This window comes from Lytechinus pictus, chromosome 4 (assembly GCF_037042905.1).
Source record: "Lytechinus pictus isolate F3 Inbred chromosome 4, Lp3.0, whole genome shotgun sequence".
In the NCBI taxonomy this organism is placed as follows: domain Eukaryota; kingdom Metazoa; phylum Echinodermata; class Echinoidea; order Temnopleuroida; family Toxopneustidae; genus Lytechinus; species Lytechinus pictus.
Window position 1 is genome coordinate 11,872,131 of NC_087248.1, and position 26,297 is coordinate 11,898,427.

Below are 26,297 nucleotides of genomic sequence, written 5' to 3' on the forward strand. Positions count from 1 at the left end.
GAGCATCTAAATCTTATTTGATCACCACTGGCTGGCTTCATTTTCGTTTGAAAGCAAACTGATGCATCATTCTGTCCGAAAGCAACCGAATAAGACGACCCTTTCTGTGAACAATCCTATAATTTGTACGTCCCTCCGTATTTTTTATTTATTTTGTGTGTGACAATATTTTATTGTCTTCAGCTGAGAGCATCTTCCGCCCTATATTGACGACGAAAAGGAATAAGTAGAGCACAGTTCAACCATCACGATCGTGAACATGATGACTGCAAACTTTACGTTGTTTCTTCTTTTCCTAGGTGCATCTATTCATGCTTCAAATGGCAAGTATTTTAATTTACTTAACTAGAAGTTATTCATCCCCTTACTTTGTTATTAATTGTAACTTCAGTTTAATTTCAGATTTTATTCAGAGTTTTTTTTTCCATCGATAATATTGACCTGATAGCAATAGTTGCTGTCCGGATGCATGCTTCAATGTGGTATCAGTATCATTTTATCAAAGATGTTGGTTATGATAGACATTACTGGCAATAATCATGATCATTTTAATGTGATAATGCGTGTATTATGGCGGATTGTTCCGGCCATCAGTACACGAGTATGTCGAAATGATGTCTAAAGCCATCTTATATCCAATGGGTAACAGAAATCATCAAAAATACAGCATAAAACATCATATTGAAATGGTAGGAAGTACAGCAGGTAACATGGTAATGTTGTCTTCGTAGAAAATAAGGGGGGGGGGGGAGCAGAACAACATTGCGAAAAAGGACAAACAGGACTCCTAAAGAAGGACAGTTAACCTGCCCGTAACACCGATTCTTCTTTCCTGCTCCTGGCTGCTCTACAGCTCCATTCGTCGACTCAAGCCAGCCTTCTCTCTTCTACTCAAGCCTCTCTCATCTCTCCAATCCAACCAACCTCCTACTCAAGCTTTTACTCTAGCCTCTCACCCTACCTACTACTCAGCTTTCCACTTCTTCTGGTTTACAGTCCTTTTAAGGACTACAATCATTCCGAAAAGAATACTTTATTTCCCAACCTCCATTTTCTCGCCGAAAATATGTGTTTTCGATTTGGGGGCCAGCATTTAATACTTGTTGTATGTGTGTTTTCTTGGAGGGGGGGGGGGGGGGCTTTTTATTTTAGCATATGTCTATATTCGACCAGGGAATTATTACTTTCATCTGTCCAAATCGTTAGATATTGAGCACTGATTGAGCATGTTAAGAGCGTCAATTAACAGTGTTGTTGAACTGTTGAAATTCAGCCCATTCCCAATTTTTTTTTATACTCGGTAATTAGATTTCAGTCATATCAGTAATCTTTGTAAAATAGATGATTTTGATCACTACCATATGTATGCACCTTTCGCGCTTGGTTTGAATATCCAATATATTATGTTTGTGAACTACATGCAATGCTTAAATAGTTATTTTATGTAAATCACTGCTGAGGGTGTGGGTGTGAGTGTGTGGGTGTGTGAGGGAGTGTGTGTGGAGGGGTTCTCAAAGTCATTGCTACACCGATTAGGACTGAAAAGGACATCCTTTAAAAAGGGGTGACTCTTGTTACAGATGTGGAAAAGCCAAACAAATAAAAAAAAAACATAAATAACGATAATACTTATACAACAAGAAGATAGGAACGATTTCCTCCTCTCCATTATTCCTTGTCTGTTTTTTTTTTTACTTTGATATGTTATACTTTTATATTTATGTCTATGAATTTGTTGAAGGATTAATGATGTGAGTTCATATCATCTATAAAAAAACTTCATCATTTCGGGACCATTGAATTTTGAATGTCAAACTTTGAATTTCATATTTGAAGAAGGTACTTTTCTTTGAAAAGAAAAGCCCTTTGTATAAGTTTCTTATGAACATGATAAATGTTTGATAATTTGTTTAAATCAAAATGAAAATGTTATCAATCATTTTCATTTCGGTATGGATCCAGAGCAATGTATATTTAACATGACAACGTGGAACATTTTCATTCTAACAAGGGGGGGGGGGGGTGGCAAAAGTTAAATACAAGGCTTTAAGGGATTTAAAAGAAATTCAAAGTGGAAATTGATATTTCTGTTTCCATTGACCCAATAATTCACTTTGTGATTATATGAAAACAAATAATACATCATGAAAACATGAGAATATGAAATCGTTGAATCTCATAATCATTTGAGATAAAGAGGATAGGTAGAAAACGGGTTGGGTTTTTCAGGGATGGGAGTAGAATCAACTAAGTAAATATCATATATATCATATCTAATATATCATAAATAGTTTTACTTCCAGTTTTCGAATTATTTAAGTCAAGGCCATTAGATTCAGAAATTGATCCTTTATAAATATTTGTGTGTGCGCCATTTGATTTTGGAAAGCAATTGATCAAACAGGATCAACCTATCACCGTTGCACTAATCCGATAATGTAGTGGGAATATTTCAAGTTATCCAAGTAATGGATAGCTACTTTGCGTCCCTATCGAGGAAGTATTATATAGGCCTATTGCTCACTACAGGAAATTCAACGGCAAATAAATATCATACATACATGTAGGTGTATACGGAATACAAAAGAGCAAGATATATCATTCAAAACCTTCAATTAACTAGTATCTGAGGGCGTCAAAGGCCACTTGGAAATTGGCATTCGCGGACACAATTTGCCACTGTTTGATTTATGATTACATCATGTACGAGAGTTAATGTGTTTGCATTATCGGGGAGCTATTGGCCATTCCATAATGAGCTTCTAGCATCCGTGGGTGCTCTGTGGGATATTCCTCCACTAATGAAAGTGATGGGAAAGAAGTGTATCGGGAAGATCACGATCATTCGCGTAAAAAATGGAGGGGAAGTGGTTCACGATCAAGAGAAAAAAAATAAGGGGAGAGAGCAAGAAAGAAAATTAAAATGGAAGACAAATAGCATTTTCTAAAATTATGCTAAAATCTTTCTTAGTATTAGATTCAATTTAAACATTTTTTTGGGGGGGAGGGGGTGCCCAAAACACCATATTTTGCCCCCAGAATCTTTGTCTCATTACACCACCGTTAGCAAGGGGGCACAAATGGAGAGATCTATAATTATGTTAATTAAAGCAGAGACAGAGACCTCAGTGTTTATTCACATTAACAAGAGCGAAATAAAAAATATTCTCGGTCTTCGTGAAATGATTGCAAATAAAAAATAATATAATGCAAACAGAGATGAACATTGTAATTTTTGTGTTCGTACACTGCAAAAACTCCGGTGTTGATTTAACACCAGGCCGGAATCTATATATGTCCACACTAGAGAAGTATTCAAACAACACCAGTTTGGAATCATACCGATGCTGTTTTAATACTAATTGGGGTTGTATAAACACCTATCTGGTGTTAGACCAAAGCCAAACTGGTGTAGACATATATAGATTCCAGGCTGGTGTTAAATCAACACCGGAGTTTTTGAAGTGTATCTCTGTCTGTGTGAATGTGTACATAAGAATGAAAACAGTGAGGGAGAATGGAGGAGAGAAAATACATGAAGATTGAGGAAGAGAAAGGGGGGGGGGGGGGGGAGGAAAGTCCTGGGAAGCGGGGTTGCTCGGGCATCCCCAGGATTTTTCTGGCGGAAGATAAGGACGAAGAGAAAGAGAGAGAGAGAGAGAGAGAGAGAGAGAGAGAGAGAGATAGAGAGAAAGGGAAAGTAAAGGTTATTAATCATATTCATGCTTTAATATTGAACGTCAAAAATATTCGGACTTTAATCGGGTATATACATGATAGTAAAAAAATCGACTATTTAGTAGACCTTGATTCTTTCCGAAGGTTTTTTTAGACGTTTGTTTTCATATTGATATATTATTAAATTTTAGGCCTTCATAAATCTAACAGCTCGGATTGCGAGAGATAATTGAAGTAGGGAAGTTGATAGCTATTGTGACAAATCAATACGTCCATGGAAATAGTGGTAAAATGCGATGGTGGATACACGCAAGCATGAAATGGGACAGAAGATGTTTTACAAAAGAAAATAAATAAAATAATCATAATCAATATGGGTGAAACAAAATATGGGTATACAAATTACCCAGAAAATAGTCATTTGAAAAGGAAATACGTTCGTTATTGTAATGAACTTACATCCTTAATTCGTTAGCTAAAAACAGACATTATTTTGCTGATTAATTCAATAAGTGAAAAAATGATTCATCAAGTACGTGGAAGGCGATCAACAATGTTTTACACACAAAGAAATAGATTCCAATACTTAAATAAAAACCTAATCCTAAACTATTTTCTTTACCCCGATCACTGAATATGAAATTAAAAACATTGTAAATAATATTTATTCAAATATTCTCAAATGTAAATTGAAATTGATGTTTATTAATTTTTACACTTTTCTTGTGTAGGTTATATAGTAAGTTTTACAAAAATTGTTAAAACGCTCTGGCTGAGTAATAGCGGCAAATACATTTTTTAAATGTACACTGTCTCTTTAAATACCGACAGTTGTAATATTTTGGCATTTCTTTATGCAATCGAATCATGTTATTGTCCTCTCCTACATATTAAGACTTCCTATTTTGTATCTGGCAGATTGTACAAGCGTTGTTAAAAAAAGCTAAAAAAACAACATTTTGCTGATTAACTCAATAAGTGCAAGAATGATTCATGATCGAGTACGTCCACGATGGCATATGTTCTACCTACGTTCAGCAGCACCCATCCATCTTCTCAGGGCATTCTCCCCTTTTTTCTTCTCTTTTTCTGGGGGGGGGGGGGTGGGGTGGGGAAGGGTGGATATGTTTTAGGACGGGTTGTTTTGTCCTATATCAAACTATATTTATTGATAACTTCGTATTTATTTTGTGAGTATTATTTCTCTCTCATTTATTTATATTTTCTCATTTGATTACATATATCTGTATTTGTATTTTGTTATTTGTTGTGTTATATATTTTTTGAGGGGCCCACATTGTACAAGCATTGCTTTTTAGTGGGTCCCTCCATTTCCATCTTAATTTAATTTCAATCGAAAAATAGTATACATATTCAAAACCTACAATGTGTTGCCCAAATATGCCAGTTCGTAGTTCCACTCTGCGCATGATCAGAAGATTCTGCGCATGATCAGAGGAAGGTCATTTGTACTAAAGTGACATGGTGGTTTAAAATTTAATGAGATAAGCACCAAATTCGATGTCTTGATTATTCATATATTCTTTTGAATTGTGTTTTTCATTCACATCCACAAAAAAATGCGTCCACGAATGATTGGTATATTTCACAGTTTGCCAAGTAGGCCTACATTGTACAACATCCTCTAGTATGCATTCAAAGTAGAAATGCAACAAATAACTTCATAGAGTGTTCATTGATGTGCTATTCTAGTCACCTGGAAGGTCATTTGACCAAAATCGTCCCAGAAGTAACTACGAACTTGTCTTTTGTTTTTTTCACAACATATGTATTATTATTATTATTATTTTTTTTTTTGCAACGGATACAAATATTTATGTTTATATATGGTATACAATATGTTTTTGTTTGATGGAAGTGAAATAAATAAATTTGAATTTGAATTTGTTTTCTTATGCAGGTTCCCTCATATTTCACATTTTAAATTGTCTTTGATTTCAAAACGCTGTATTATTTAAATGAGATGAATGATGCCATGTCTGATTTGTACACCATGCTTATTCTTCTGACGTTATATTGTTTTTGTATTATGTTCATTATTATGTGAAATATGTAAAACAAAATCAAATATACAAGATATCTCCCATTTAGATCAGTTTTACTAGCAGTTATAAATGTCAAGGACACATGAACGACTAATAAGGCAGAATTCAATTAACTTATTATGCATTTATCAAAATATTATATTCAAGCACTAGCGTGACAAAAAAATATCTTGTTCTTTCTTTTACTGTGCAAACCGAGCATTACTAAATATATGTAAACAATTAATAGCTCTTGGAAGTTTTGTTTTGCTTTAACTTCAGGACGAAACAATCAGAGCATTGTACTGCAGCATCTCCTTGACAACTATGGACCAATCACAGTGCGACCTGTGCGTGACATCAGCCAACCTACGAACGTAACCTTCCGACTCCTTCCGGTCGAGCTCATCAAGTTTGTAAGTACTGTACTTGTACATGTGTACATGTTATCATTAAAGCAAAGATGAAAACAAGTCATGCATGAACATTTTTAAATAGTATATTTAGAATGAGAATTATGAGTAGGGACATTTAGGAGAAGGTGCGTTTGAGGATGGGGTGGGTGTGTGTGCGTTTCTGCGCTCTGTGTGGTGTGTGTGTGTTCATTTGTGTACATGTGTAAATGATACACACTGATGACAACCACCTCTGACTTTGACTCCATTTCATAAGACTTTTCAACCAGGTTAAGCTGACAAACTACTACGAATAATATCATGTTTGTTGCTGACCCATTAACCAAAGTTTTCATCCAACTTAAAAAAAAAATCATTTTAATTTTAACCTAATACACATTTCGATACAGTGTATGTTATCATTAATGGGTCAAGCTATCCAGCATCCTAAGTATTGATCTTTTTACACAAGTAAATGAAAATATTGTTAGTCTGTTAGTTGTAGCGTTCACCTTTGAGCCGGGCTGAATCTTGTTGTTGAAAATAATAATGATATTATCTCATTTATTTTGACAGGATGAGGAGAATCAACAAGTAAAACTATCAGCATATATGCGAATGGTAAGTCTATACTTTCTAGATAAATATTCAAAGAAGATGTATAAATTTATATTTAAATGTATATTATTAAGTTCATAAAACTTAAATATACTAATCAACCTCTCACAACCCCCCCCCCCCCCCAAAAAAAGCAAACAAACACACAAACAAACGAAAATAAAATAAAAATGTTTTGGAAGCTTCATGGACGGGGAAGGGTATTGGAGGGAAACATAAACACGGAAAACAAGCATGGGCGATCCAGAGGGCTTTGATATAGTGAAAGACGACTTAAAGTTACGTCATTAAAAACAATAGAATATCAGGGGTGAGTAAGGACGTGACGTAGGACCTTTCACACGTGAATCTCTGAATTATCATTGTAATGATGATTGCGATTGTAATCGTGACTGTGATTAGCGTTCGTGATTCTAATCATGTTCTAGTTTGGTATCACACGTGCTAACTATTCATCATTATCTTTATTTTTCACTGGAATCATCATTCAACTTACGATTTTTTTTACCGTGTGAAAGGGCGGTCAGACCATTCCTTGGGCTAGTTTTACATTTTCTTTCACCTTTTTCTTCCCTCATCACACCCCCTTTATGATAGGAACACAGAGGTAGTCGCCCCCTGTCACCCATAACGCGGCCCAGAGCATAAGCCGTGATTGACTTATTACTGATTGAATGAAGAACTGTTAACTTTAAAGAAAATCAACTAATAATGAACAGTTTTGTTTCCTGCATGTTACTTTGTTGGTCTATCCTTTACAAACAAGATGTTTTAAATCAATTTATTTCATAATGGTTATCGTTAATACTATTATAAGCATAATGATCATCAAGGTTTTTATCATTAATATTGTTATTACTATTATTGTTATCATTATTGAATTATAATCATTTTCACGATTGTTATTATTATTATTATCATTATTATTTTTAATTATTACTATTATTATCATTATTATTATTATTGTTATTATCATTAGTAGTAGTAGTAGTTATAGTATTAGTAGTATAATTTTTATATTCTTATTCTTCTTCTTCAATTTACTATTATTATCATCACTATCGTCATCATCATCATCATCATCAACATTATCATTATTGTCATTTTATTCAGATATGGAGGGATGAGAACATGATATGGGATCCAATGGATTTCAACGGGGTCGATTACGTAACTGTTAAAAGAAGTGACATTTGGCTTCCCGACATCGTACTATACCAAAAGTAAGAGATATACACTCATTGTGCTCATTGAATGACTAGCTGTAAATCAAGTTGCATATGAAAGCAGTATGTTATGATGGGGGCACTATGAAAACAACAAAACAAAGATTATAACCCCCCCCCCATCAAATAATACTGACAAGAGGTGTCTTCAGTGTAAAAAAATTGGGAATTATCCATTCTTTCTTAGACAAGTTAGGGAAACAAGAGGAGGCACTCGTAACTCATTAGATAGTGCTTCTTTTTGTACACCATCGGGACCCCTTCTGCGTCCGTTCCTTTCTATCGGTGCCAGGTAAAATGGAGGGGGTAAAATGTCAGCGGCAAAGATGGCGGAGATAAAAATGGCGCAGGTAAGATGACACGTAAAATTGCGGAAAGAGAAAAAAAATGACATAGGTAAAAATGGAAGAGGTATAAATAGCAGGGGTGAAAATAACAGAAGTCGATATCAGCCTAAAAACGATACAATGATTGTCATATTAACTATTCAAGACTTATGATATCAAAATGTGATATTATAAATGACTACATTTTATGTTTTAAGTATTATATCAGTTAATAAAAAAAAAATCTTAGTCAAGTTAATTGTCGAATTGACTTCAATAATTGTGCATGGGTTATCACAGGGTACGAAGTATATCTTGCTAAGTTCGAAAGAAAAACAAGAGCTCCGAATGTGAACCCAACAATGTATATATATATATATATACATGAACATTAATAGTTTATTTATGCGCAACAATCAAATCAACCTCCCGGAACCAACTGAAATTTGCGAGTTAAGGAACACGACATGTACTTGCATTTGCACTTGAACCCGCATTCATGTAATTTTCTCGCCTTTAATAACAAGTTATGCGACAATGTAGAAAGTGTCGTTTGAAAATTATTGCCAATGCTGGGCCCCATATTTGCCTCTAATTCGTATTTTAATGATTAATGATATCTGCACACTTTCCGAATCCATTATTAAAATTCACTTTCAGTTTTGGTTCCCTTATGTTTGTGACCTTTCTCTCTTTCATTACACTAATGATATTATAAAAGGCACGTCTGCATGATCGTCATGACTTCTCTCATTATAATTGCAATTATTGCAACCCAATAGTGTCAAACGAATAACATTGATCATTATGATGATAAAGGTGTAAAGGATACAATCATTATGGTAAATCATTCGATGATAATCATGATATGCCTGACATGGAAAAGAAAGCAAATGCAAAGCTATAGATGCTCCGCACTGCAGTAAATCACTCTCTTTCTCGCGAGGATTAATTTACATTTTTCATTGGCTATATTCGGCCAATACTTGAATATGCTGCTCCAGTTTGGAGCGGAGGTCTCACAATTGCCCAAAGACAACATTTAGAAAGTATACAAACGCGCCTTACGAATCATCTATAGAAATTATTGTGTCAAAATTACAACAACTAGAACAAAAAACGTCGGAATGAACTTGAACAAAAATGTAATCAATGAAATGTATACTTGTATTTTTAATTTTGTAATTCACATGCAATTCAGTTTGTTAACTGCAATATGTGCAGAATTTTGATAAATACCATTTATCTATCTATCTATAATGTATAAACCGAACAATAACAATATAAACTTCCCGTACCTGTCCAGTACATATTCTTTTACCATCTCACTTCTCTCAGCGCTTACAAAAAATAAATTCACTACCCTTTCCTTTGCTCAAGCCTTTTACAGAGCCCAGGGGCTTAAAAATAGACTAGAAAGTTATGTAGAAAATCCCTTTTCAAGATACTTGTGCAGGATCATGGATAACATCCAGCCAAAGAAAACCTTTGTTTTTAACAGAAGTATTTCTTTTTGTTCACATCATGAATAATCAGATAACCAAATGAACGATATTAAATAGTATAGCATTTGTTCAGTTTGGTATAGCACCTAGTGCAAGTTCATGTCAGGTTCCCAGACTTGTCAATATTGTTACGAAATTTATAAGGGGGTTGGAAATACCTAAACCGCTAAAATGTAAGCTCACACAGATCTCAGTGATTTCACAACTGTTTGTCATTCTCCTCTTACTGGCTTTGTATAAACCTCAATTTTCCCACTTAAGTTCTTCCCTCTATCAGAAGAAAGCCTCTTCCCGACAAGTATGTAAATCGATCATCTCTGCATTCGTCTATATTCTCTCACTGGTATAAGGAGCAGCAGATTAGAATAAGCAGAGCTGACTTTTACGTTAGACATGTGATATTCGAAGAATTAGACACAATCCAACTACGCTCGATCGATATGGACTCCTTTTATAGATAGCTAGATCGAGAAAAGCATCTTAAATGAGATTGAAACCTTTGGAACAAGTGGGCTTGTGTGGAAACAGAAAAATCAAAGAATAAAATCATAGAAAGTTTGAGAACAATCGGACAAATAATGAGAAAGTTATGAGCATTTGAATATAGCGATCACTAATGCTATTGAGTTCCTCCCATTGGCAATGCGACAAAGATGTGTGAAGTCACATGTAAACAACTTTCCCTGTGATGGATAATAAAATGCCCCCCAAATGTCTCTTGTTGCTCTTTCTCATGGTGATACAAACTCTTTATCCATAATGTATTCTTTGAAAATCTGTATTACATGACCTCCTGTAGAAATAATACATGATCTACTGTTAGATGTGATATAAAAGAGGCAGTTTAAGTGGAATAATTATACAAATGTAATGGCTAAGTTGTTCACATGTGACATCATACTTCTTTGTCGCATTGCCATTAGAAGGATGTAGGCTACATTACAATGAGGATCTATTGTTCAAGTGATTATAACTTCCTTATTATTTATTCAATATTTCTCAAACTTTCGTTTATCTGTTTCTTTATTTTTCTGTTCTCGCACAATTTATCTTGATCCAAACAAACACAGCAATGAATTTTTTTTTGAAAATCGGATGTAAAATAAGAAGTTTATGATCATGATGATAGGTTTAAGTTTCACTTACTTTTAAAGAGATTCGATGATGTCCATCACTCATTATTTATTGTGTTTTGTATTGTTTGAATTAAACAATATTTAATTTAATTTAAAATATTTCAATTTTTACAGATTTGACAATAAAGACCAACTTGACTGAAACACACACAAAAAAACGTTAAAACAATGGTAATACCACATGTTCAGGGAGGAATAACTCTGTTTTACATGATTATTAGGAGAAAATAAAAAAAACCTCATGTTTCATATAATGAGTTGGTGGGGATTTCATCAGTCCCCTCATTTGCATACCGACCAAAATATGCGTATAATATTGTTTTGTGAAATTAAGCAAAACTCGATAATGTCATACCTCTGTTATCTTACATCCTTTTTTTTGACAGTTTCAGCGTAATGCTTGCTGGATTTTTCTCTTTTTATTTAGATCAATCTATTGTTGGGATGGACTTGTCCTTTAACTTCGCGATCTGAGATAATTTTAATATACTACAACTCTTTGAAAGATGGTGGTCCAGGGCGCCGTTTCATAAAGCTGTTCGTAAAGAGCGACTTTAAGAACGACTGGCGATCCTTTCTTGTGGTAAATGCTATGATATGGGCGATGGTTTAGCGCATAAGAACGATCACCAGTCGTTCTTAAAGTCGCTCCTTACTTACGAACAGTTTTATGAATCAGCCCCCAGGACCGGCGTCTCCGTTTGCAGGATGTGAAAATATTGCATTTTAGCAATCACTTCGTAGACGCTTTCTATAACGCTGATTACCTTCATAACAAAGCAGTCGAAAATCGGTAAATTAAAACAAAAATTTTGTCTGTGGAAAAAGGCATAAATTAAAATATTCGTCTGGTCCGAATCTTTTGACAATGTGCTGTCCCGGTCCACCAAATTTCGACATTGACCACTTTACTTATCTGTTCATTCTATTTTGACAGGTATTTTCAATAGAATTCTGAACTATTGCATGCAGTAAGTGTCTGCGAAGTGGATACTAAAATAAGCTAATTAAATGTTCACTAAACTGCATACCCTATATAGAATTCATCTTTCTCGAATGCTTGATTAACGTGATTTTTTTGTTGTATTTTTTTCTATGATTACTGATTCATCTTTAAGATTAATCTTATTTTATTCTCATGCACTTTAGAAGAGTGTTCCACGAAAACCTGCCTCTTACAAAAAATAAAAATATTCATGTCTTTTGTTTGTAGAAATTGCATGCCTCGACAATGCAATTCTGCACCATAATTCTTTACCCCCTATTCCATCTCATTTTTTACCCCTGTTGCATTAGTGTCGTCAAAGATTTCATCAGTTACGCAGATACGTACATCGTTGCCTCGAGTAACGGGAGCATGAATTGGTATTTTCCCGCCATCATCGCCACAGCCTGTCCTATCGATATCACATACTTCCCCTATGATGTCCAATATTGTAACTTGACATTTGGCCCTTGGTCAGAGACTGCAGAAAAAGTAAGAATTGTGCAGGGGGGTCCCACACACCTTTATTAAAGGATTTTTCCTACAATTAATATTGTTGGGGTCGTGACTTTGACCTTGTCTTTGCTCGTGAAGATTTTTACTCAGTTGCTTTCAAATTGGTAGCCTTTGACCTCTGGATCTGCTTGTGATAGCTGGATCAGTTATAATGAGCAGACAAGCGACAATCTGATAGAACTACCTATCTGAGTTTACTAAGGCAATATATTATATATATCTTGCACTTTCATGTATTGGCTTAAATGATAGCAACAAAATAATTCTGAAAGTTAAACAAAATATTTGAAAAATCTAATGCATTTTTTCTCTCAGTCAAGTACTTAATGAAGGAAAATACTCAAATTTTCGACTGTCCCACCCTTCATCTTCTATCTACTACGTCTTTGTAATATACTCCTGACGAATACGTTGGGCGTCGAAAATTCGAGTATTTTTCAACAGTTAATATTTGACGGACAAAAAATGTATTAACCCCTACAATTACTTGATGTTTCAATCATCTGGCGTAATCTTTGATTCTATACGTAATCATTCAAGTATTTTTCCTTGGACATTTTCTTCCCGGCGTAAGAATACAATTACACATGAAATATTGTTATACAAACCTAATCATTATGGAGTCTTTGAGTTGTTTAGGAACAACCTAAACATTATAAAACAATTTGTATCGAACACTAAAATGGTTATCTGTGCTGTTCCACAAGGCTCTTTTTTTGGTCTCCTACTTTTCCATATGTATATTGATGATTTTTGCAGGTCTTCCAATATTTTATCCTTTATTCTGTGTGCTGACGACTCTAATAATTTGTTTTCTCCCGCAAGGATTCACGCCATTTACTTCCCACCATTAATCACGAACATGTTTCAGAATGGATCAAAGCCAACAAATTATCACTTAATCTAAAAAAAACTAAACAACACAAAATATATGCTCTTTAGTGATATCATTAAATGAGCTTCCAGGTAATATCATTTTTGATAATACTAATATAAAAATGGTTAACAGTGCTAAGTTTCTTGGAGTAACTATTGACAATTAATCCTGGGAGGAACACGTAGATCACATTTTGAAAACAATTTCGAGAAATATTGGTATTCGTAAATTAAATCGTAATGTTATGATTTAATCATTAAATCATAACATCAAAGATTTAATTTACGGGCAAAAACCCAACTTGAACATTTTCTATCCCATCCCAGCTTGGTTTAAAATTGAGGCGAGGTGTTACAATTCCAAGGCTTGTAGCCTGTGTTCAAAACTGGTCAACAGTGATACGAAAAGAAAAAGGGGAGAGAAAGTTGTGTAAAAAGGAGTTCACCTACATATTGATATGTGTAATGTTGTAAAGATGGGAATGGGAGTTGTGAGCCACGCCCTCCCTCGACTACAGTTTCACTACAAAGAAACACAAATGAGAAAACGAAAGAAAAGGATAAAAAAGGAGCAAACTCTTTTATGATAGCTTTTCCTATCAACAGGGTCAATAGTTTCGCTCGCGAACTTACATAAATTCTGCTTTATACGCAATGTATGGCCCCTCAAAACTTTTGGCTCGTTGTGCAAAATTATGAAATAGCACTATTTAGGCAATGTAACAACTTCATTTTATTTACTTTATTCCTTCATTCAATATAAGGTCAATTTTCGAATGTCAACAGAAGCTGATGCCAACGTGAATATATTTCGTAAAAATGGAGTTTGGGTACTCGAACAGACGAGAGCAAGTAACCTGGTCATTGAATCTTGCTGCTTCAACCTCTCATGGACTGCGATCCAGTTTGTCCTTCAAATCCACCGACAATCAAGTAAGTAGGAACCTATTTCTAAATAATTTCCAGCCGAATATTCCCGTTGCGCTATTCTGAAATTCATATTGGAATTCATATTGGTATTTAGCTACACACCTTGCAATCATCTTCATTATCATTGTACTATAACAATGCATCTTGTGATTTCACCGCATTTCTGGTTTACCCGAATGTGTTTGTTAAAATTCATGTAATTATATTTAGACCATCAGGTATATGATTCTCTGGTGATTGTCATTTTCTTTCACATTCATACGTTTACTTTTGAATTGAAGCATGATGTCAACCGGCCGTAAATGCAAACCATTCATTCAAGCTCATGGCATGCACTCATACACGGTATATATCGTCCGCGCTTATTTGTCCGTTCATTCTTATTTGTCATTGTGTGTATTCAGTCTCCCTTGCTGAATGCACTCACTTAGGTCCATCATTTGGGTCATCCTATCAATTATCAAGATAAGAATACATTCATGCATTCACACAAATCCACACTAATTTTGAGGCAGTTAATTCATGCACATGTGAATGTATCTTTGCGTTCAATAAAATAAATATGCGCATGAGTTCATTCTTTCATGTATATACACATTAACCAATGAATGTACACTCACGCATTCACACACTCGTGTTTTCAAGAACTTTCTAATTCAGACATTCATTCGATCATCACACTTTGGACAAGCCTGGTGTGAATTCATGGCATTAGCCAGACATGGATGCGATCATGCGTTCACCATCTCAATCAGTCATATGTCCACCCTGGTTATGATTATCCAAGCAATTATCCAGGCATCCATTTTTGCGCCAATCAAATAATCGTATTGCAGGTTTCTACACCCGCACTGTCGTTGTCCCCTGTATTCTGCTGACGGCATTGATGGCTCTCGTCTGTTGGCTTCATCCAGCTTCTGGAGAGAAGGTGACCTTGGCAGTCAGTAACCTTCTGGCCTTGATCCTCTTCCAGCAGCTCGTAGCCGACAGGCTTCCGCCAAGTGGAGAGACTACGTCTATCATTGGTGAATATTTAATTCCATTTTCGCTTTTTAATAACACCAATAACGGAGGTGGTAAAGAGATACAGGTCAAAAAATATTTTTGTAAAGGGCACGAGGGACCAAGGTTTTGGTAAACTAAACTAGGATGATGATTAATAGCTCCGAAGTTATGTGCAGCAAATCATCGTTTTTATTTATTTTTCCTGTTCCATGACAATTATTGGATAGCATTTTTATTCGCATAGCTAGTGAAAATGGCAAAGCAAACAGTCTGCTTGAAAACATGTGCCTTGAATTGCAGATTATGATATATCATAGTAAAACAATATCAAGCACAAATATTGATCAACTCTATATCATCACGCACTGTTGCTCATAAGCAAAGTGTGGCAGCCTTCACTCAAGAAGTGTCTTGTGCTCGGTTCATTTTCACTTTACATTTCACATATTAAGATTTCAGTTTGCAAGGCTTGTAGCATCTAAACATGTCTAAACATTCATGTCGAACAGTGATCTTCTTCATCGTGATGATTGGGTTAAGTTGTACCGAGGTGATATGCTCCATCATTGTCCTGCGGCTGTACCACACTGGTGGAAGGCGCCAGATACCGGACTGGATAAGACGGGCGATGCTGAGTCCGCTCATCATGCGTCTCTACACCAACGCAGAGTGTACCGCCATGTTGCGTGCTCAAAAGAAGGCAAATGAGTAAGTGAACCCAACCCCAAGAAAAACGAAAACAAACAAAACATAAGAATCATATTTCTTAATATCACCAAGGAGAGCCACTTCAGCTTTTTGAACTGTTCTCGCAGCGGACCTTGCATAATATATTGTATGCATTATTACCCTTTTCCATTCAAATACGTCGACAAGAAGACAGATTCAGGTTCCATTTTTATAAGTCTTTCGTATGACTCTTTCGGGGATCGAACCCACGACTTCCGTTCATGAGGCGGGCTTTTTCCACCATCTCATATGGTTCAGTGACACACAAAGATTCTCGAATTATTTTATTTTACGAACCCCGACACCTCATCACTGAAACCATATTCTATAACGTATCTACTGAAACTATAATCGTAAAATAAAAAGGGAGGGCAGTGGGACATGGAGACGTGGGATTTAGCTGTGATCCGAATTCTACTCCAGAAAGTGGCATTGAAGTAAAAGTCACTTTCGGCGCTTTTCTTCGTTCATATACATAATTTCCATGGTTTCAGCCATTTGGCTAAGAATGTGTAGATACCTTTAGCCGACCTACACATCATAATACTTTGTTCCCTCCACTCTTAAATGGGTTCAGATTCTTGATTTTAACAGTTCCTCTCTGAAGAAGAGTAAGAAGAAGTTGGTAATGAAGAATTTGTTATAGTAATTGTCACGGCTGTGTTTAATCATCAATTTCTCCTTAGACTCCGGATACTCGAATCAATGACCAACCCAACTCTTCAGAACAACACCAACACCGCGGCACAGAACCAAGAAAACGGGAAGCACGACACGAAAGCAGACGATATCGTCAAGACTATTAGTAAACCACAAGAATTGGACACTCTGAGCTTGCGCAGTGATCCTGAAATGATTAACAAGGCGTGGCAGGAGGTAGCCATCGTCTGCGATAAATTTTTGTTTATTCTCCTACTACTTGTCACTTTCATTGCTTGGTTGTATGTGCTTGTTAGCTTTCTAATTTAGTCATGTTAATTGACTGTCATGGGAGTTTGATTAGGGCTTTACTCTGACGGAAATGTCCCTAAGATCGCAATTATTCGAACAAATATGTAAAGGATAGAAAGCGCAAATTGTCCGGCATGCAATGTTGACGAGATAGAGAGCTGTTTGGCCTCGTTTCCATCACCGAACCAACGTTATCTTGTCTTGATAAAGCCCTGATAATTCAGAAGACGGAGGGAAGGATTCTTCAACTGTCATGATTGCTGCAGGCGTGGAAGTTGAATCGAATTTATGGATCAGTTTTATTGGCCATTGAATCATATTTTAGTATTAAGAGTTCTTGGGAACGTCCCCGTTTTATGTCGTCATTTCTCTCATATGTGTTAATTACTGTATCAAGAGACATGAAACGGGAATCTTTCTTACCTACTTACAACTAATAAATGGAAATACAAAATCTTATCTTTTAGATTTTCCTTATATGCTTTTTTTTCGTTTGAGCACTCCTCCCCTTCGGACCACACCCCTTTTCTTTCTTTTCTTCTTTCTCGATCTGCACAGAAAATTTTACAAAACGCTGTTTACTACAGGAACCTTAGGTTCATGTAATGTAGATTAAACACTTAAACAAACAAGTGTTTCCAACAATTTAATTTTTAATATTTAACTCTCAGTCAATCCTACATTTTCAGTATTTTTGTCTTTTTCATACAGGGAAATTTTTGTACAAATTGAACATAAATATACTATGAGCGCCGTTTGTACCAATATTATATAGACCAATTATTTGTTACATAATCATTTATTAAATAATAACAATTATTTATACATAATGTACATTTTAATTTTAAATAATTACTATTATATAAAATAACATTTATAATTATATAAATATAATGCCAAGTCATACTTCGTTATTTGTAAATAATATTAGTTCGACATTCCATTATTTATAAATAATGATTATTTGTTTTTCATTATTTATAAATAATGATTTTTTGTTTTCATTATTTATAAATAATGACACTACATACTTCATTATTTATAAATAATTGCATTTCGTTTTTCCATTATTTATAAATAATGACATTGCATACTTCCTTATTTATAAATAATTTCAATTCGATTTTCAATTTTTTATAAATAAGTTTTGTCGAGTTTTCTATTATTTTTAAATAATGATTATTTATTAATAATGCCAGTGCACATTTCTTTATTTATAATTTGTTGAGTTTCCCATTACTTATAAATAATGATTATTTGTTAAATAATGAAAACGTCTACTTCATTATTTATAAATATTTTTTTTGGTGCGCCATTATTCTCATTATTTCTTATTAATGATTACATTTTACATTTCTTTATTTATAAATAATTTTCCATAGTCGGCCATTATTTATAAGTAATGTTCGAGTTCTGCATTATTTATAAATAACAATTATTTGTCAAATAATGAAATCCCTCATTATTTATAAATAATGATGAAAATTCATCGCGTTTCATTCTTTATAAATTACAATTTTGTTTCACTATCCCATTATTTATAAATAATCATTATTAATAAATAATTTTTACAGTTTGCCATTATATACAAATAATAAAGATTATTCGAATAAGCGAATAAGATAGTTTGCGAGAGAAGACAGGTCTTCTCATAAAACCAATTATTGGCAAGCCATACACGGCCCGCGAAAACAAAGCGCGCCCCTGCAATTCCGCGGGAATTCTCCAAGGACACGCCCCCAGCAACAGGTCTGCGATTGGCTGTGCATGTCATGGGCGGCGCCGTCACACAGCGCCCTTGGTGACAGCCAGGCAACGGCAACGGGGGCACAGCCTCTACGCAAAAAAGAACCAATGAAATGCATTGAAAGAATTCAGGGACGTGCGCAATACGCGACAGATTTGGAAGCACATGTTCATTCTCAACTCAGCTCTGGGGGATGCAAGACATTAATTTGCCCTCCCTCCCGCCCATTTTAATGATGGTTGTGAGTGGTTGGTTATAATATTGTCAGGGTCGGAGGGTATTGTTTCTGCCTCCAAAAACGTGGTACACATGTTATGAAAAAAGATTGGATGATATAATATATGATGGTTCATAATTCTGTCGTGATTTTTGTTTATACTCAAATCTGTCAAAGGCGATTGTGCTAATCAATCTAAATATGGAAATAGCGAATTAAAAAAAAAAAAACGGCTCAATGAGCCTGTTCAAGTGCAAGTTGTGCCGGTTACAGTTGATTGACATAACCTTATATTTGGATTTGGTGATAGATAGCATGGATTTATTTTGGTTGGTTGGCTGGGCATGTGTTTGGATAGAATTGCATTGGTTGCGTAGGCTTGTATTAGTTGACTGGATGGGCTTGATTGGCTTGTTGGTCGGATATACTTGCATTGGTTGGTTGGGTGATATGTTTGGTTATTTATTATCATAGGGATCCATGCTCTACAAGCAGGGCTATTAGTGGATCCCCTCATTTCCAAACAAATTCTTGGTAATACAATTGCACAAATTTTCATAATTTGTCTATAGTTGATTTGCAATAACAATTGATGTACACTTGTGTTTATGCATTTGGTGCATATTTGATTTGTACCGTAATTTTTTATGATGTACATGACGGAAGTTCAAAATGAGCTTGTCTATTCGGTTGGATGGGCTGCGCTGGTTGGATGGGCTTGCTATGATTGGTTGGTTGGTGGTTATGATCATAGGGATTCACACTCTCCAAGTAGTTATTTTAGTGGATCCCCTCCTTTCCAACCAAGCTATTAATACTTTTGTACAAATTTTAAAATTGTGTCTATAGTGGACTGGCAATTACAATTGATATGTATTTGCAATTGTTTATGCGCACTAGGATGCATATTTAATTAGTTTTTGTATTTGGTAAGGATGTACAAGATGAGCTTAAACTTGTTTGGTGGGTTAGATGGGCTTTATATGGTTGGTTGGGCTGTTCTGGTTGACTACAATTGCACAAATTTTCATAATTTGCATTTGATTTGTAATTATAATTGATGTGTATTTGTGTTAATGCATTTGATGCGTATTGATTCGTACCGTCATTTTTTATGATATACATGACGGAAGTTCAAAATGAAGTTGTTTTGTTTGGTTGGATGGGCTTGCATTGGTTGGATATTTGGGCTTGTTATGATTGGTTGATTGGTTATGATCATAGGGATCCACGCTCTATAAGCAGATCCTTTAGAAAGATCCCCTTATTTTCAACCAAGCTGATAATACTATTGTACAAATATTTAAATTGCGTCCGTAGTTGACTTGTAATTGCAATTGATATGTATTGTCATTGTTTATGCATCATATGATGTATATTTGATTTATGTTTGTATGTGGTAATGATGTTCAAGGTGAACTAGTTAGATTGGATTTACATGGTTGGTTGGCTGGCCTTGTTCTGGTTGACTGGTTGGGCTTGTTATGGTTGGTTGGTTGGGCTTAATATGGTTGATTGGTTGACTTGATGGGCTTGTTATGGTTGGTTAATCGGGCTTGTTATGGTTGGTTGGTCGGGCTTGATATGGTTGGTTAGATGGGATTGTTTAGGCTGGTAGGATGGGCTTGTTTTGGTGTTTGGCCTGATTACTGAGTATTTTTTCTGATATCGGTCAAATTTCAACACCAGGGGAAGGCACTGTATACTAATTATGTCAAGAAAATCGGGACAGGGGAACCCAACTTTCCAAAGTCTCCTGGTTTGGAAATCCGGCTGGATGTCTTCCGGCAGGTTCCCCTTCTAAGAATTCACGTTCTGGTCTTGAAGCCTCTCCCCCCAATTGTATTTCACACATGAGATAATCTTGTATTGAATAGATGATAAATGTAAAGAGGGGAATCCGCACCCCAGGAAATACCTGTTGTCATGTGATCCCGTTTGATCTCTTCCTTCTGGGAGGTCACGTGACCCGGTTTCCCCCTTAAAATCTGGTTGATTGTGGCTTGATGAATATTGTTTAGAAACTGTGTACTTGCTAACAAATTGTAAATGTCGTTTTAATGATTCTGGGAAAATCCCCCAGAGGCAATAAAAGTTGAGAAACGTCAATTTCATGTTCGATCTGTATTTATTCTCGCAATCATTATTTATATATAAATACACATTATTTATAAATAATGGAAAACTCGACTATAACATGCAAAAGTGGGACCGCCCTTAATATGAATATTCATTTTTGAGTGCGATCTCCTTTTCGTGATTTGTCTTCACAAATGTTTGTCCACTTCTTCTTCATAGTGACATTTCTTCAAACAATTTTCTGGGGATAGTAATATTCTTCACTTTCTATAACTTCGTTTTCGTCGAAATATCAAAAAATGTAATTTTATGCGATTTTTCGTACAGTTCACAATCCCATAGGCGCGCGTGTATAAGTTCCCCTTTTCTCTCTGAAGGAGGAGTGAACAACCGGTGAATCGACGGGGTGCTCTTCATCGAAATAATACGTTGGTAGGTCCCCGGAACTGGCGGGCGGAATTCAGCCCGAATCCTCGATGGAAGTGGATCAAGTGCACATTGCAGCCGAGCTGAGAGAGTGAAGCCTCAGTGTACGTGCATCAGGCCCTTCTATTTTCTATAAATATTTTTTGTGCTGTTTTTGTTAAGTAAATTTTTCCTGGTGTAGAGTTAAGTTTCAGTTCTAATAATGCACTTCAAATACTTGTTGGTGTGTCTGTTTGAGGCGCTTGGGGCGATTTTACCCTAAAATGCTCAAAAACAATTACACACAGGCAGCGGGGGGCATGCAGGGGCCCCCTTGAATTTTTGAAAACTTATTTTTTTATCAAAAATTATCACGAAATTCACCAAAAGTGTGCACGAACGCCTTTAATTTCACTTTCAAAAATCCAAAACGTGCCCAAATGACAAGCTTGGTCGCTTGGTTGTCTCGCTTTCAAGATTTTTTTACGTGCGTCCTGCTCCCCCCACCCCCCTCCCGAGGAAAAAAAAAATATGCGTAAGGCCAAAAAGTGCCCAAATGACAAGCTTGGTCGCTTCGCTGTCTCGCTTTCAACATTTTTTTAGAAAGTTTACACGCGTCCTGCCTCCCCCCCCAGGAAAAAAAATTCTGCGTAAGGCCAAAGAGTGCCCAAATGACAGACTTGGTCACTTCGATCGCTGTCTCGCTTTCAAGATTTTTTTACGTGCGTCTTGCTCCCCCCCACCCCCCTCCCGAGGAAAAAAAAATATGCGTAAGGCCAAAAAGTGCCCAAATGACAAGCTTGGTCGCTTCGCTGTCTCTCTTTCAAGATTTTTTGAGAATGTTTACTCGTCCTACTCCCCCGCCTCCCCCCCAGAAAAAAATTATGGGTACGGTCAGTATGGCACATTGATTTATATAATACCCCGCATCTATTCATTGTTTTTATCTCATTATCATCATGGCCTTACGCATAATATTGAAAGCGAGACAGCGAAGCGACCAAGCTTGTCATTTGGGCACTCTTATTTACAAATAATAGAAAACTCGACAAAACTTATTTATAAATAATGGAAAACCGAAAATCATTATTCATAAAAATATGAAAAACGAATTGCTATTATTTATAAATATTGAAGTATGTAGTGTCATTATTTATAAATAATGAAAAACAAATAATCATTATTTATAAATAATGAAAAACAAATAATCATTATTTATAAATAATGGAATGTCGAACTAATATTATTTACTAATAACGAAGTATGACTTGGAATTATATATAAATAATTTGAAATGTTATTTTATATAATAGTAATTATTTACAAATAACATGTACATTGTTATTATTTAATAAATAATGATTATATAACAAATAATTATGTGTTATACATGTTTCAAATTTTAAGTAAACATGAACAAGCACTAAACATGTTTATGCTATAGCATGTATAGTAGGAACCAATTTACTATCATTAAGGCATGCAAGTGAAAAAAAAAACTTATTTAGATGGATGTATTATGGTCACTTTCCAAGTTATCTATAGTTTTTATGCAATATTTTGAGTTGTCAAAAACCTTGTGAAAAAAAAGAAACTGAATGCTTGCGAAATACAAAATATGTTTGCGATAAATATCACAACACACTACTTGGTTTGGTATTATGAAAATAAGATCCATCGCTGCTACCTCCACCCCCATTTCAAATTGCTGGATCTGTCACTGCTATAAAATAATTATAAAAGGAAATCTAAATTTGATAAGTCAAACCTTTTTATTTAACATGTTTGTAAGTGAGATCTAACGAAAATTTCAAGTTTATGTTTCCTATCTCAATTTAAAAAAATCAAATATTGTTTTTTGGGGGGCGGGATTCATCCTTTAACAAACAGTTGATAGATAAAACAAAATTTAACCAGCAGAATTAAAATTTTCTTGACAGTCTTCAAAAATCATACAGTTTTACATTTCCGTTTTAATATTTTACCATGCCATGATTGAAGTACTATTTGCATGATTGATTGTTTGGAGTACTTAGTTCTCCTGGTATAATCACTTTAGATTTATTTGCTTAAGGTAACCAATATAGAATCAGGGCAAATCCTTTCATAGAATATATCATTTTTCATAAATTTTGATGGTAGTTCCTTTATATCGAAAATTATTATATTATTAGTTATATTTGCTGGCATCCCCCCCCCCCCCATTTTTCTTGTTCTTTCTCTTATTTCACCTTTCTTCTCCTTCTGCTATTACTTCTTCTCCTCCTCCTTCTTCTTCTTCTTCTTCTTCGCCCTTTGTCTTCGAACTTCTGTTCTTCTACCTCTTCTACTTCTTCTTCCATGCACGATAAAGACACACCCTGCCAGGATACTCACCACCCTCCATTGCAGGCCTCTCATCTACTTCGGTGCTGCCCCGCCCCCTGTTTCAAATGTCCTGTAATACAGCTATTTTAAAATTTGATATGACAGATTTTTTTTTTTTTTACATGTTTTAGATGAGATCTGATGAAAATTGTTAGCGTTGATTACAGTGCCGACCGCGGGAAACGTCACGGTGCGCCCTAGTGTGAACGCGGAAGCCCGTAGCGGGCATTTGACATGTTTGAGGGGAGCCGACGAGGGTATATGCCCGCGGGTGAAAACCCTCGGTGTATATGCCCGCGGGGAGAATGTTTACCCTAGGGTGTTCACCCGTATAATTTACGTTTAAATTATGAATAAATGGGCAAGAATATAGGAATAATTAGTTATCAGTTGATACAGTAAACACATATTTTGTCGGTATTGATATATATGGATAAGTTATTTCATATTCTAATCTAATTTCTACAGCAAAGAAATATAAATGGAAACAAAAGAAAGAAAAGGAGCAAAGACGTGATGGAGGCGGGAAAGGGAAAAGGAAACGAAAGAGAAAGACAAGAATATAAGAGAAAAAATGTAAAACGGAAGAAAAAGGGAAAAAAAATCAGGAATAAGAGCATATGATAAAATCATCCTGAAATACTAATAATGCTTTTCACACTTTACTTTTTTTCCTTAACCCCGGGAAATTGATGGACCTTAGCCCCACCAATTTCCCGGGGTTAAGCTTAGCCCACTTCGTTTTCACACTACGTTTTAGCAAAGTGGGCTAGCACGGTAAATACGGCGGTACTATCTGGCCCTGCAAAAAACAGGGTTAGCCGGCTTTATTGTGGTGCTAGCACCACAGTTGTGGTGCCGGCTAAGAGATGCAGTGTGAAACGAAACTGGGCTAAGGAAAAGTGGGGCTAAGCAATAGCCAATCACAGAAGTCGAAATTGCACTAATCATGCTCTGTATGGTACAATTATCGATATTCATTAACTGTGGGATAGTCCGGGGTTAAGGCGTTAACCCCGGCTAAGCAGATAGTATGGAGTTAAGAAAGACAGTGCGAATCAAAAAAAGATAGTATGGGGTCAAGGGTAGTATGGAATAAAGGAAATGCAATGTGAAAATCATATAAGTGAGTAAGGAAGGGAAAAAATTAAGAGGTGGCAAAATGAAATGATAATTTATGGCTGGAAAGGGAAGAAACGAGGCAAAAGGAAATAGGTCGAACGGAATGAGCTGACAGCTAGGCTAGAGAAAACCTGAATTAAAAAATGAAGAAAAGGGAAAAGAGAGAAAACTAAGATTTTAAGAACGGTGGAGGGCTGTCGACTATTACAAATAGGGAACGGTATTTAGGAATGGGATGGCGAATGTGTATGAAGTTTATGTTAAAGCCTTGTTAAATTCCATGCAATGATGGTCGCAATCAGGACAAAAAAGTTTCCTGAACTTGGGGAGGTAGGCCTGCCGCCGAACTCCAATGAAGAAGCATAATATAGCCAAGTGCAGGAAATGTCTCTTTAATTACATAATTATAATAAAAAAGCAGATTAATTTCTTGCTCGTTTCGCCTACTTGTGCCGTTTAAGAAATGTTCTCACATTAATACGTTAAAGTAATGTGTTATACAATTCTGCACCCGTGGTTTTGAAGATTTAAAAGGAGGTTCCGGGCGTCCCACCCTCATAGCACTGGCTTACAAACGTACACCTCTCCCTACCTACCCCCCTCTATTTATTTGTCAGATAGATATATTCAATATACAAATTATGGAGGCAGGATGTAAGAAGGTGGGTTGATCGCTGTGTCTAAGGCCCTATCAATGCACATGCTTCGAAAATGGACTGAGGACGGCCTAAGAGGCGGTTCGACGTCTGTGTAACACCCCCCTTAAAGCACAAGCCTGACTCACACCGGCTCGAACTGAATCCACATCTGAACATGTTTTGAAGCCGGCGGATGTGACATGGCGTGAGAGTGAACATTTAGCTATAGCTGAAACAAAGCACAATGTTTACATGAAAAGTCAAGCGACTTGTGTCGGCTTACATGTAGGTGAAGACCATGTGTAGAAGGGTTATTTTATAATGACGATAAGGCGGCTTCAAATGCGCAGCTCCAAAGTCGACGTTAGGGCCGGCTTCAAACCAGACACACGTAACAGGGGCCTTAACGGGAGATTGTAAATGAAAGCAATGAGGAATATAAAGTGTCTATACTACTTGAATTAACAATGACAAATAGACAAATTGAAAGTGCCGCATATATTTTAAACGTATATTATTTGGCAAATAAAGATGATTTATCGCAAATGGAATGTAAAACTGCCGTGCTGGTAGGGACGTATTCTCTTTCAAGCCCACATTACCGGTACTTAATATCGAGACATCTGCTTCCTATTAGAACGAACTGAACCAGAATCACATTTGGAAGCAAGGTATTGATTGAATGTGATTTACTCTACTGCGCTTCATCTTCACTACGTTTAAGAAACTTCTTGAAATGTTTGCCTTGCAGCGTATCATCTTGTTGGTGATAGTAATTGGATATAGTCACTTTCAGGAGAT

The 26,297-nt window shown here is 35.7% G+C and overlaps 1 protein-coding gene across 1 annotated transcript; it reads left to right on the plus strand.

The window, feature by feature from the left end:
• Positions 1-17,379, plus strand: LOC129258438 (neuronal acetylcholine receptor subunit alpha-10-like). Its single transcript, XM_064098916.1, has 9 exons — positions 1-323; positions 6,006-6,139; positions 6,695-6,739; positions 7,850-7,959; positions 12,226-12,406; positions 14,071-14,239; positions 15,073-15,261; positions 15,751-15,949; positions 16,657-17,379. The coding sequence occupies exons 1-9, from the start codon at positions 260-262 to the stop codon at positions 16,937-16,939; spliced, it is 1,374 nt and encodes a 457-aa protein (XP_063954986.1). The 5' UTR covers positions 1-259; the 3' UTR covers positions 16,940-17,379.
• The last annotated feature ends 8,918 nt before the right edge of the window (positions 17,380-26,297 follow it).

What these genes read in the sequence shown, in the direction of transcription:
- LOC129258438 (XM_064098916.1), top strand. Translation starts at nt 260, where the DNA reads ATGATGACTGCAAACTTTACGTTGTTTCTTCTTTTCCTAGGTGCATCT. An exon ending in ATCTATTCATGCTTCAAATG is followed by an intron (nt 324 to 6,005) that starts GCAAGTATTTTA and finishes CTTTAACTTCAG; the next exon opens with GACGAAACAATCAGAGCATT. An exon ending in GGTCAGAGACTGCAGAAAAA is followed by an intron (nt 12,407 to 14,070) that starts GTAAGAATTGTG and finishes ATTCAATATAAG; the next exon opens with GTCAATTTTCGAATGTCAAC.